The sequence below is a fragment of the Aythya fuligula genome, chromosome 8, assembly GCF_009819795.1.
Source record: "Aythya fuligula isolate bAytFul2 chromosome 8, bAytFul2.pri, whole genome shotgun sequence".
Lineage (NCBI taxonomy): Eukaryota > Metazoa > Chordata > Aves > Anseriformes > Anatidae > Aythya > Aythya fuligula.
In genome coordinates, this window is record NC_045566.1 from 9,783,632 (window position 1) to 9,797,216 (window position 13,585).

General features: G+C 49.4%; 1 protein-coding gene across 2 annotated transcripts; it reads right to left on the reverse strand.

Moving 5' to 3' along the window:
• Nucleotides 1-1,749: 1,749 nt before the first annotated feature.
• On the reverse strand, nucleotides 1,750-12,992 carry NASP (nuclear autoantigenic sperm protein). Of its 2 annotated transcripts, XM_032192519.1 has the most exons (15): nucleotides 12,875-12,992; nucleotides 11,751-11,801; nucleotides 11,094-11,204; nucleotides 10,460-10,540; nucleotides 9,804-9,901; nucleotides 8,200-9,090; nucleotides 6,756-6,838; nucleotides 5,912-5,997; nucleotides 5,717-5,790; nucleotides 4,497-4,685; nucleotides 4,084-4,250; nucleotides 3,617-3,670; nucleotides 3,456-3,527; nucleotides 2,384-2,515; nucleotides 1,750-1,872 (listed from the first exon to the last, which is right to left on the reverse strand). In XM_032192519.1, the coding sequence occupies exons 1-15, from the start codon at nucleotides 12,934-12,936 to the stop codon at nucleotides 1,819-1,821; spliced, it is 2,205 nt and encodes a 734-aa protein (XP_032048410.1). In that variant the 5' UTR covers nucleotides 12,937-12,992; the 3' UTR covers nucleotides 1,750-1,818. The 2 variants fall into 2 exon arrangements, with proteins under 2 accessions (XP_032048410.1, XP_032048411.1); XM_032192520.1 differs by lacking the exon at nucleotides 2,384-2,515.
• Nucleotides 12,993-13,585: the final 593 nt, after the last annotated feature.

Here is a 13,585-nt window from a genome sequence, read left to right on the forward strand (position 1 = left end):
TGGAGAACCAGCGGCTGGAGGATGAGCTCCGGGCGCTGAAGGTCCGGCAGGCGAGGCGAGCTGATGCCAGTAGGTGGCTGGGCGATGGGGAACCCCCTGACTGCCTCTCCACAGCACCCCACTGCCTGTGGGTGGCAGCCAGGTGAGCACCCCAGGCCCATGGTGACGAGCCGCTGTCCCCAGGCTCGCTGGCGGCCCAGCAGCAGGCGGAGGGCCTGGCCCGGCTGCAGGCAGAGGTGGGGATGCTGAGACGCCAGGCGGAGGGGACGGGGCCACGGGCGATCCCCCCCGTCCTCCCACCAGCCCGGGCTCTGCCGGGGTTTCTCACGGTAAGAGCGGCGTCCCTGGGTGCAGGGGAGCCCCTCACCTCAGCAGGGGATTTCCCAGGGAACTGATTTGTTCCCTTGCCTGCAGCAGGATGTATTTTTCCCCTGCAGGTGCTGGACTGTGGGCATGATTTGCTCTGTGCCCACAGTCCCTCTTCCCAGTCCCATTAACGCCAGATTTTTCCTTCCCCAGGAGGCTCCGGGACCAGCCCTGGGGCCCAGCAGCCCCTCAGCCCCCAGTCGCCCGCCCGCTGCCCCCATCCTCCCCATCGCAGCCCTGGAGGACCCCCCTCCTGCTCGGGAGCTGCCAGCAGAGCACGAACTGCCCCTGAGGTGAGATGGGGATGGGCTGGGGCAGGAAATGGGGGCGTTATTAAACAGCAGTGATAAAGGGATGGCAAAAGCTGTCACAGCTGCAGGCTGTGGAAGGGCAGTGTTTGGGGGATGTGTGTGGGGCCATCCTGGGACCCAGGTGTGGGGAATTTCAGCAGCATTTGAAGGGTTGGGATGTGTTGGGATGCGTTGTCAGTGCCCCCACACAAGGGTGATTTGTCCTGGCCAGCCTGGGGGACAGCAGCAGGGAAAGAGGAGCACAACTTTTCCTCCCCCCACTCCCTTTCCCTGCTGCTCACCCCTTCAGACGCATCCCCAGCCACTTTTAGGAGAAGCTTCACAGGCAGTCCTCGTGGCTCAAGCCAGGAAGCAGCAAAAACCACAGCAAGATTTCCTCCCGCGTGCTGGAGGCCCCGTGCTGGGTGTTTAATAAATGGCTTCCCCTGCTGCTCGTCACTTCTCAGCCTTTTTTGACAAATGTACCTGTCCCTGAGCCAGGCGCAGGCTGTGCTGTGCCCCCTCCACCACCCGGCCCTCCAAGCACAGGTGGGCAGAGCAGGGCCCCTGCCCCAGCCCCGAGGATGCAGAAATTCATGCCCAGCACTAAAGCACTGCAGAATTTTGGGTCCGAGTTGTGGCCACGGCTCTGCTCCGATCCCAGCCAGAATGAACGTGACCAAATGCAGCAGTTTGCCCACAGCAAGCCAGAAGGGATGTGGGAAACACAACCTCCAGCACAAACAGCCCTGGGAAAGGCTTCAGGGCAGGGGAAGCACCACCAAGCGCTTGACCCCTGCTCCCTGTGAACAGGGAGGTTGTGGCAGAGCAGAAGGGCACAGGTGCAGGTTGAGCACTGGCTGCAGGGGCCAGACAAGCTCTTATCGCACCTCCCCAACACCCCCAGGGCCAGGGGAGGTGCCGCAGCAGCAGGCCAGGCTTTGCCCAGGAGCTGTGAGCCCAGCAGGGGCTGGGGGGAGATCTGCCACCCCTAGGGCAGTGAGGAGCAGAGGGGGGAGCTTTTAAGGGGAAGAGCAGGACAAGGACCATTTGCTTACAATCTTTATTGAAGTCATACAAAAGTTGCCAAAAAGTGAAAAAATACACTATATACAAAACCATTTTCCTTGTAAGGAGAGGAGTGTCCGAGGTTAAAGAATTATCATACTGTGCTTTCAACTGTAGCCCCTGATTCTGCTTGTGGCCTCTTCTCTGCCTGAAAGAAAAGAGAAGTATTGGATTTAAGAAACAGAACAAAACACTGCATTACAGCATCAATGCATGCAGCATTCGCTGTTTTTGTGGTTTGAAAACAAAACTAGGCATGCTTTGCTGGTCTTCAGAGCCCAGAACTACAACAGCCATTAACAGTTGTAGCCCAGGTGAGAAATATTAAAACCCTGGAGTGCTCTGCTGCACAAACAGGCCCTGTGCTGTTCAGCCCGACAAGCCCCAGAGCCTCAGCACACACGTTCCTGTCCCTCCCGTCAGCTGCACAGCCCGTTATCTGCCCAGCTCACTTGGTGTCAGACACCACAGCACAACGTGCAGCCCGGCAGCTTGGAACACTCCCCCTTGTGCAGGAAGCCCCGTGAAGCCCAGCAGGCAATAAAACCAGCCAGGCACTAAAACCACTCCTTAACAGAACGGGAAACAAAACAAAACAAAACAAAACAAAACCAAAAAAAAAAAAAAAAAAGACACCATGTCCTGACTCTACTGCCCACCTCCTCTTCCATTTTTTCTGGAACCTCCTTTCCACTGGGGGCAGCAGCAGCACCACCACCATTGACAGCCGGTTCTGGTTTAGATTTCTTAGCTTCATTGTCTCCCTGGTGAGTCTCCTCCTCTGGTTTCCTCTGAGGACAAAATTGTTTAGTCTTCACTATGGACAAATGTAAGTGTTTTTAGAAAGTGAGCATCCAGATGTCATTGCACATTATCTACTCAACCTCCACTTGCCAGATTCAAGAAAAATACTTAAGTATTAGGATTTAACTGAAGCTCTGAAGCTTTAGCACAAAGGTCTCAATCACAAAGTATAACCAGGAGGATATAATCAAAGTGCCAGTATTTGTAATGCAGAATTATCCTTAGTTAGAATCTGGCAGGGGAACATGTTACAGCTGTGATTGTAAAAATCACTCCAGACAAACCTGAACTCACATAGGCTAACATAGCTGACAAGGCTGTGCCACATATACAATATAAAGAACGAGATTCTATATGGGATAATTTTAGCAATATCAGAAATTGTTCTGGGGGGGAAAAGAAACAAGAACTATACATTGAGCATTATGTTCTTTTAAAATATCTTATTTTCTCATTAAGAGGCAATTTAGCACAGCTATACAATTGGACTGGCTTTGGTATTTTGCAAGTCCAATTCTCCATTTCCACTTGGAAAGAAGGGAATCCAATTCAGCCTGGTTAATTGCCTTTAATTTTCAAGATCTACACACTGCCCTGCTCTTCTTGCAGGCTCTCAGCAGAGCAGGGCATCTGCTCAGAGAACTCCTCCACAGGCCACACAATTCAGCTCTGGTTAAACCAGCGTGGCTCAGGCAGAGAGCTGAACCATCACCAACTATTCTCCTGGAGGCTGGATGGTTCCCAGACTGATTAGCTCCCAGTGGAAAGGAGTTCCACACACCATCTCTTATTACTTTTAGTGTTTTTCTTTTTCCAGGTGTTACAGAACTAAGTTGAGAAAAAGCCTTAAGCTAAGAAATCCAACTAGAGGTTAAGCCAGGGGTACTTTAACCACCTGTTTGTACAACTCGTCATTTCTGAACTCACCTTTTTCCTGACCAGGTGAGAGATGTCTGTAACACACTGAGATGCTCCATCTGCTGCTTTTCTAACTGGAATCTATTACAAAACAATGACACATCACTAACAGCAAACAGCAATTTTTAGAGCAGACACGAATTCTCAGCATCCATCTTTGCTCGACTTACTGTGGAAACCGAACCGCTGTCTTCACTTTGTGCAAAGCCAGACGTAGTTCCAACCTTAAGAGAAGCAAAAGATAACAGCTAAGCAGCACGTTCTGCCATCTCCTCCCACAAGGCCAATGCACTAGTTTAATAAGTTGCAGAAAACCCAACTTCGTGTCTTAACTTTACATTCTGCTTCTACACTTACATACAGGATAGAAGAAAGGTTCACGTAGCGATGTAACACTCATTTAAGTCTCACATTTGACTTAGCTATCATTTCTAGCCTTTAGGTATTTAATTACTCGAGAAGCCTACCAAAGTCCAGTTTAGTTTGGAGCAATTCATTTCAGCGTATTTACTATTAATCTTTTCAGACGTCATCTGTCTTAAATTCTCTTCTTGATCTGAACTTTTCCCATCACTGGTTTACTTCAAATCTCACTGGAAGGATGTTTGCTTGAAAGGCAACAGCAGGATGTACTCACCAGAGTCGCTTTCAGTGCCAGCTCAGCTACTCTTGCACTCTTTTGAGACTCCTTCGAATCCTCTATCTTTTCTTTGATTTCAGGGAGAAGTCCTTTTAATTCTTCAATCTCCTTTTCATCTTCAGGGGACCCACCTTCTGACTTCTTTATTCGTTCAGTAAGCATTGCTAGAATGACATAGTTATTAGGGCAAAAACTCCTCCACACCAAGTCCCTGTTTGGTTATCAGTTCCCAGAGGCAAGTGCCCACCAGCAGGTGCTGTTTGGCTGTTCAGATGTTAGTCTGGGCTGTTACCAAACGTTTGCATGACAAGGTAATAAGCAGACGTAATTGCTGGCAGGGCAATTAACAAAGTCAGTTCTGATTTGGGAAAGCTCTCTGTTTGGCTAGGCAATTTCGGACATCCACTCACCCATTCTCTTGTCGATGACTTCTACGGATTTGCCAAACTGCAGCACTGCCTCGTCGAACTGGCTGTTGTAGTGGTAGGCCAGGGCCAGCTGGTAGTGGCTTTCGGCAAGCAGGCGGTCGTGAGCCTCCAGGTATTTCTGCTGCAGGGCCAGACAGGCCTGGAACTCCTCTATAGCCTGCACATAGTTTTCTATAGGAGCAAGCCATACGGTCTTTACAAACAAGACGCATTTATCTAAGCACCATCCACACCCTTATTCAGCTACTACGTATTTTATTCCACTTCATGAAGTCCAAGAAGAGAAGTAGCAGGGAATGTAAGCTGAGCTCAGCGACAGGCTGCTCTCCTGTTAGCAGGTGACAGTGCTCACAGCCCAACGCTGCCTTCCCCTCAGAAGAAGATTGAGTCCATTTCCTCGAGGTGCTTTGTCTGTTTACAATACCACAATAAACTAGAAAGCCGAGCTAAAACCTGCCACACTAATCCTGCTGTTTTACCTATCGGTTGAATATAACCAGGCAGAACTGCAGCTGAGCTGGAGGTGAGTGGTCCCCTGCCACCTTCCAGTCCAGCACCCCACGGAGTGCTCTAGTGGCACGAAACACAACCCTCACTTTGTAACCCTTGTCCAGAATCCTGTCACGTTATTTCCAGCGATGACACCCCTACTTTGATTTAACAAGATCAAATACAAAACAAACATGTTTTCAAGTGAAGGGCAGACAGACATGTTAGAAGGTGGCTTGCTACCTGTTTTCCTGATGCATCAGGGTCTTTCCCAGCTGCACCACACCATTTTACAAAGTCTAGTATCATCAGCCTTTTTTATTTGAAATCTTTATGTTCCAGAAGTGGCTTGGCACCTGACACTTCCCTCTGAGCTCAGTGACTGAGTACTTCCATAAGGAAAGAGTCTTTCCCAATTTCTGAAGGTAACCAAACCCTGCCTATGAAACAGCCTCGTGCTCTGCTCTAACACCAGCTCTTACTCAACTCTTCCTCCTGCTCTTCTGGAATAGCACGGAATACCTGTTTAAGGAACTCACTTGTTCATCCATTGATTAAAAAGGCTTCTCGTGAGGCTGTACTATTATAATTAGAAAAAATATGTGCCTCTTCATCTTATCAGACTGCAGTCACCTCTACTCATTCTGAAGTACGAAATAGGAAGTGACAAAATGAAACCCAGCACTTGATAGGTAAGAATTAGCACTGCTTACCAGATTCAATGCTGACTTCTCCTAGCTTTAGATGAGCCTGAGCCGCGTGGAGCTGAGCTTCTTTTGTTTCTTTTCTAAATCAAGGAAAAAAGCCATTTCCATGAGAACACCTAAATACCTAGCATTATACCTACACCGCCTCCCAGCTCCCTCCCACTCTCTCACAGACAACCAAATTGCAGATTCAGTTTTTACCTCTTGTAGATGACTTTCGCTAACTCCAGCATGTCCCAGGCTAGCTCAAGATTTCCAATTTCTTCCTCCTCACTTTCCTGTAAAGACTAGAAATGCACATTTACGTTGTTAGTTGATATGGCCCTTCCCCCCTGCTTCCCCAGAAATAACAGGGCACCAAGCACCAATATTATCCTAAGAATAAGACTGAGGTTTAAGTTGCTATTAAGATAAGCTAATCACTATAGGAGTTATGTTCCTTTTTTTTTCTCAAATGTTTTTGAGCTCCATTAGAATATCTCTGCCTCAGACTACTCTATTTAAGACAACTGTCTTTCATTCTTCACAACATTCAAATAGGGCTCAGACTTCTTCAACATGAAATGCTCCATCAAGCTAACTCCTCAGATTTAAGCAGCACAACACTTCCCACTGAATTCCCCATCTTAATCATGACTTATTGCACTGGGTGCACTCGATGCGTACAGTGAGACAACAGCAGAACAAACCAACACAGAACTGTTTTGAGTAAGTAGCTTCAGTAACAAACTAAAGCAGCCCTCCCTGCTGAAGCTCACCCCTGCACTGACCAGGCTGCATCACCGGTCTATAGACTGCAAGAATTTGTTTCAGTGTTAGCTAAATAAGCACAAGTTCACAGAAAAAAAAAAAATGAACAAGATCCTGCAATACAGACTATGCGTAACGATGCCCTTTCCTTCAGCAATGCTGGTTTCTACACAGAAGTGATTTCCTGCACAGGACTAACTAAATGAAACACAAGTGAGCTTTTACAAACTTAAAGGGACATTTAGACAGACATCACTCCTTCAAGAGTACCAATATCAGAGCTCAGCAGCCTCACCTTGTCTTCCACTGTCAATTCATTCTCCTTATCATCTTCAGCTTTGTCATTTTCTTTATCTTCTTCCTCAGATTCTTCTGTTTCTAGAAGGAAAGTAGACGAATGAGAACACTTGCTGTTACGATGCTTCCTTCACATGGAGCCAGGCAGAATATTTTATCCTTCCAGGGAGAGGTTAGAAGTGGGACATGAGAAGGGCACGGGTGACACTAGATTCCCAGCAGCAGCCATCTTGCTGAATTGTGAGCGCTGTAGGCTAAGGTAGTTCAAGGCAACCTTAGTCCCTGCTTTAAGTTTAACTTCATACTAGAACGGAAACTCACCTAGAACTCAGTTCTCACCAATTGTGAACCCCCACTGAAGCCGTGGGATCCTGAGCAGCCCCCAGAGGCATTGGTCAGTTGCTGGACCTCATGCTACAGATAACAAGCGCTTCCAGCAAGATAGCTGCCAAGCTGCGTACAGATGAGACCATTTCTGAATTCTCACTCCTCGTTTCAGTCCTTTCACAGGACAAGAAAGAGCGGGTCACTCTTCTCTGGGTTTGCATTTCAGTCACTGTGGCCAGACACCTTTCTAGGCACTGCTTCCCCTCTCGGCATTCAGCACGAGCCCTCTCAGCACACAGAACTGTTCGGTCTGAACACTCGCCACTCCTCAGCAAGGCCGAGCTGCTGACAAGCCAAGCTGCAGTGATCAGTTTATTGATTAACTTGGCCCACAGAAGGCAGTGGCCTTCTAAGACCACGCACATCCCACTTCGGCAAAGCGCACACGTTTCTGCCAGGCAACTTAACGTAATCCTGACAACAGGCATAATGCAGCAGGGAAGCAGAATGGCAGAAAAAAAGCTAGGTAGCTGGAAGACTGCACTAGATGCAATAAGCCTTCAAGTCCCAGGGCAAATTAAGTTTAGGTTCACCAGCCAAATTGTCACTTTTAATTACTACCAGAAAGACTCTAATGGAAAGTTCCTTCCCTACCCTCTGAAAAGTCAATTTACCATCTTGTTTTGCATTCAGCTGTTCTTATTTTCCTGCTCCCCTGTTTTTAAAGTAAAATACGGTTATAACCAGAGGCAACGTGTGCTTCAAGTTACTTGGAGGTTAGTGCAGTAAACCCAGACGCATGCAAGTGAACATCCATTCAGTATTCTCCACCAGCCCAGCCATCACTTACAGATCTCACAGGGCTGTAAGTTTGCTTTAAGGCAAGATTTGCTTTGCAGTTAGTTAAGCGTTAGTCTAGAGAAAACCGAGACTATTCACTGTTCCTTGAAACTTTACCGAAACCAGTTACTTGGATATAAAGTCCCCAGGAGCCCCTTTACAGTGCCTTTTCCTTATTCTAAGGCAAACAGAAAATTCTGAATGGAACACTTTACCCGGTGTTAGCCAAATCCATCAAGTCAGCCACCCACAAGTACTTTTCTCCTCACTGTTACCTTCTCCCTCTTCCATCTGGTCATCTTTCTCTTCTTTCTCTACCTTAGCACCTTCACCCTCTTCCATCAGGTCATCTTTCTTTTCCTCTTTCTCTACCTTAGCTGCTACTTCAGCCTTTTCTTCCACGTCATTAGATGGTTCCTTGCCCTCTGCGGGCCCTGGTTCCTTTGAGGACTCTGTCTCTTTAGGTTCAGCTGGTTTCTCTTCTGTAGCTGGCTCTGCTGGCTCTTTCTCCTCCACCTTCTTCTGCTCAGCTGCCTCTGCCTGCCCTTCTGCAGCTTCTTTCTGCTCCACAGTGACAGCTGCCTGCCCTTCTGCTGTCACTTCTTGTGACAACGCCTTCTCTTCCACAGCTGCCTCTGCCTGCCCTTCTATTGCCTCTCCCTTTTTGACGGCTGCCTCTTTTTCTGTTGCTTCTGTCATCTGCTCTCCTGCCTCTCCCTTCTCTTCCACAGGTGCTTCTGTAGACTTAGCCTCTTCCACAGCTGCCTTTGGCTCCTTGTCCGACACTTCTGTCATTCTGTCCTTCTCCTCCGTTGCCTCTGCTACCTCTTTATGCTTTGTGTTCTGCTCTTTTTCCACTGCTTTCTCTTCCACAGCTGCCTCCTCTTTTGTAGTTGTCTTTTCCACAGCCATCTGCTGCTTTTGTTCTTCTGAAGTTAATTCTTTTTCCACAGAAGCCTCTGTCTTCTCTTTAGCCTCTTCTACCTTTACGTCCATGTCAGTCGCTTCTTCCCTTGGCTTTTCTTCCGTTCCATCTTCCATTTCCACATCCTCCGTTTTGACTTCCTTCTCAGCTAGGACTGGAGCTCCTTCCGTAGACTTCTTGGCCTCTTCTTTTTCCCCCATGGCGTTATATACCTGTTCTCTCAACTCCTCCCTTGTTTCTTCTACATGATTGAGGAAGCATAAACATTTCTCCGAGTTTAGTGACACAGACATTAACGGGCACTGACACCACCACCCTCAGACCCTCGGCCAGCGTGTTGGTTTGTCATCGAGTTAAATGACGCTCCTAAAAACTTCCTTTTCACAACACAAGCTATTAGGATGCAACCAACAAAGTCGGACTAAGCAAACCCCTTCCCCTTCCCCAGACTGAATTATTGCAAGCGGCCGCTCAAGCAGTGTGCAGTTTTGCGCGCTAGCATTTTTAGTCACAGCTAAGCAAGAGATGCCAGTGCTTTAAGAGTCTGGATCCACAGAATCCCTGCATTACCTCCAGCTGCGGGTAGGAAAACATAGTTACCATCCTCGGAGTTCATTTACAGACTGAGCTGTCCTGCTACAGACACTGTACTGCCACAAGGTTACAAAGCAGTTCAAGTTGACTGTGAAGCTCAAGAAAGCCTGAGCGCAGTGCTTCAGGACACAGACATCTGGTGACCCTTCACACACGCTTATGAAATCAGTTCCTCGTAGAGGTTTGGGAGGTTTTGTTCAATCTTTAAGCAAGATTAGAAGAACAAAAGTCCGTTCTGGCTGCTAGGAGTTTGAACAGAATGCTTCTGACTACCTGGGATGCCAATACTCAGCATGTGGACCATTTAGACAAGAAAATGCAGCTCGGTACCTCCACGGCACGACCGACAGCTTTACATACCATCAGCAGCCGGTAAGGCGGAATCATCTTCAGCTTTCTCTCCTTCCTCTTCAACCTGCACCCCTTCTAAGGCATTTCCCAATACACCATTTTCCATTCTAAAGGGAATAAGAGGTTGTTATCCCTTGGCTCCTGTAAGTACGCCTCTTTAACTGTGGAAGCTACACCACCATGGCCCGTTCCACCCAGTGTAACTCTGCATATGAGGCTCTAGCACAACCCTGCAACAAGGACAAAGCTTTTACCCCAGCCAGACTCCTGCTCTGGATGCCTGACACGCTGCATGCTTCCTTGACAGTAACAGGTGCTTAGAAGATAAGCCTACTAACATCATAAATAACATTTCCCTCCAGAGAAGTATGGATATTTGTCAAATGGTTCCTAAAAAAACGCAGCTACTACAAAGCATTGCTTAAATAACAGCAAACAAGCCACAGCAGATAGTACCTATATTACTTTGAAATGCTTTTCTGCCAGAAGCTTTATTTCTGATACCATTTTTCACTCTCAAAATTGAGTTTTACAGCCTCTTAAGACAGTCACTCCTATTTCTTCGGAAAAGAAGCACACCCATTACTGTTCAGCTATAAACCACCTGAAGGAAGCGTACCGTACATTTAAGGACAGGCACCGTACGTGAGCAACTGGTAGCATACCTTGCCAACTCCAGGAGAGATTTTCCATAATAAAAAAAAACTTCTGCACACTCATCCGCTGTCTCACCATATTTTTTACCCCTACAAAAGTAATGAAGCATTATTTGCCTCTGCTGGTTTTTGGAGGTTTTGATACTGAACTTTAAAGCTAAAAATTCCTGGACACAAAGAATCAGTTTCCTAAGCTCATCTTCCATTTTTGAACAACGGATGGACGCCCCTCTCATTTATGAGATGTATCTGTATCTCAGAAGCATCCAGCAAAGCAAGTTAATCTAAAAACCCCCAAGATGTATCACCCTTGGGGACTGATCAAGACTAGCAAAGAATGGGCAAGTTACACGACTCCTTTATTTTCACATTAACAGACTACGTCAGAACTATGTAAGGCAAAATAAAATATCAAATCCTTTTTCCTTCCTAGAGAACCACATTATCAATTATTATCATTATAAAAGCTGTCCCAGTTACACAGCAACTACAGTATTGTCCTACACCTAAGCACTCTCTTCAGTTGTGTTATAAATATAGCAACATACATTATGTAAAAACCTAAATCTTGAATGAACCACGTCAGTGTAGTCAACCTGAAAGCCAGCCCTTACAAAAACACACAAAACATTTTACTACTTACAGCAAGCTTGCAGCTTCCTGGAATGCATTAACAGCAGCTGGAATATTTCCCATTACCAAGTGTTTCTGTCCTAAACCCAATAGTTTCTTGGATTCTCCATCCACATCCATACTAGGAGAAAATCAGATGCAGGATTGTTAGTTTCCATAGTAATGAGAAAAGTACACGTCGGATTCATACCCAGCTCTCAAGACCTAGGCAGCTCAATTTAAGTGAGCTGCAGACATTAACGTGACTGGCAGCACCGTAATTTTATTTTAAAGTCTGGACCACCTTCTGGTTTTGATGGTTAAGGACAAATAGGTTAATTCTAATAAATGCTGGAAGAAGTGGCTGTCAGACTGAGGCATGGCAAAGGAGGCTCAATACCAGGGGGCTGCACAACAGTGTAACAGTGCTGCACAGGGCTTTGCCAGCTGCAAGAAGAGAAGAATAAGTGCAAGTTACAGCTTCTGACGATGCACCTGAGGAAACAGATGGATGCAAACCTTGGTTTTGGCTCAGCACCCCTCAAGCAGGGCCCTGCAGAGGGCACGTCCCCACCTGTACCTCATGGCGGGACGTGAGGAGATGCCCACAGGGGCAGCAGGACAAGGACAGCCACAAACCCGCCACCTCCCTCCTCAAGGTGCCAGCAGCATCCTTGGCTCCACTCACCCGTCTGCTTTGTCGGCGGAGGTGGAGGGGGCGGCCAGTTCCTCTTCCATCCTGCAAGGGACAGGAGGAGCGGGGCGTCAGCGTCGCCACAGCGGGGCTGAGGTGTGAGGCCGGGGGCCATAGCGGTGGCCAGCCACCACCGCCGGCCCTCAGCGTTTTGGGGAGAGTGACAAGGTGTGGGGGTTAGTTATTGATTTATTTACGTGTTAAGTCAGAAAGTGAGGGTTATTTGTTTGTGTGTGCTATTTATTTAGGTAACAGAGCGAGGGTTATTTATTTATGTGTGTTAGGTCAGAGACTGAGGGTCATTTGCATGCGTTAAGTCGAAGATTGAGGGTTATTTACTGATGTATTTATATGCATTAAGTCAAAGACTGAGTGTTATTTACTCATTTATATGCATTAAGTCCAAGACTGAGGGTTGTTTACATATTTACGTGTGTTAAAGTCAAAGGCTGAGGGCTGTTTACTCGTTTATTTGTGCTAAATCAAAGACCGAGAGTTGTTTATTTGTGTTAAACCCAAGTCTGGGGGCTGTTCACTCATTTATTTGCGCTAAACCAGGCTCTGAGCGCTGTTTATTTGTTTATTGACGCCAGAGCAGGGCCCGTGCCCGGCCCCTCACAGACAATGGCCCCTTCCCGCCTCGCCGCCGCCCCGCCCCCGCCCTTGGCGCCAAACCCCGCCGGCGGCTCCTCACGGGCTGCCGGCCCCGCGCCACGTGACCGCTCCCCCCACACCCCCCCTTTCCCCGACCCTCTCCGGGCAGGCTCGACGGCGTCGGCTGCCCCCAACAAAGATGGCCGCGGCCGCGCGCGGGTCACGTGGTGCCTCGGCGCGAGCCGAGCGGGCCCAGCTGGCCGCGGCGGAGCGGGGCGGCACGTACCACCGCCCGCGGGGGGGGGGGGGGGGGGACACAGGAGGAGGTGAAGGGGCACCGAGCCCAGCCAGCACCCCCCAAGCCACACGCTCACCCCCCCCTCGCCTCAAGGAAGCCCGCCCGCCGCCCCCAGCCCCCCCGTTGCCCGGTGAGGCGCACGGGAAGCGGCCCCCCTCGCCCCCGCCGGCCCCCCCCCTCCCCCCGGCGCACCGCACGCGCGCAGCGGGCCCGGGGCCGGCCCTACCTAGTCGGGGAGGCCGACGCGGGCTCGACGCGGGGGGCGGCGGCGACGGCCGAGGATTGCATAGAAGCTGCTGGAGACAGGGGCGGCGGCGGCAGAGTGCAGACCCCTACCCCTCCGGCCGCCTATATACCCCCCAGGACACGCCCCGGCCCGCCTCGCGGCGCGCGCACGCAGCCTCCGGACTACAGCTCCCAGCATGCCGCGCGCCCACCCTCCGCCCGGCACTCAGGGCGCCGGCGCGCGGGGCTCGCTGGGAAATGTAGTTCCGAGAGGCGGCTGCCGCCGCTGCGCCGCGCTGCCCGCTGGGAAGTGTAGTGCGGAGCGAGGCGGGGAGGAGCGAAGGTAACGGGATTCCGGCTGCCGCGGGGCGTGCTGGGAATTGTAGTCCCGGGCGCTGCGCCAGGACTCCCCGCCGGGCCGCGGGGCGGACATCTTGCGAGTGAAATTACCTCAGGAATAAAATTACCTCAGGGAAAGCACAGCAGGGACTGCGCTCCCCTCAGGGCGAAAATGTCCCGTCTGGCAGAGTCCTGACCCTGCTGTAACAGCTTTCTGGGCTGAGGAGAAGCCAGCAGGATTAGGAAACAACAGGCACGGAAACTTCACATTTCACATAAAGAGCACAGCAAGCAATAAACAAACTTGTTCCATCTGGCTGCATGGCATAAGGCCCAGGAGAGAAAACACTTGCAGAGACATTACACTTGAGAT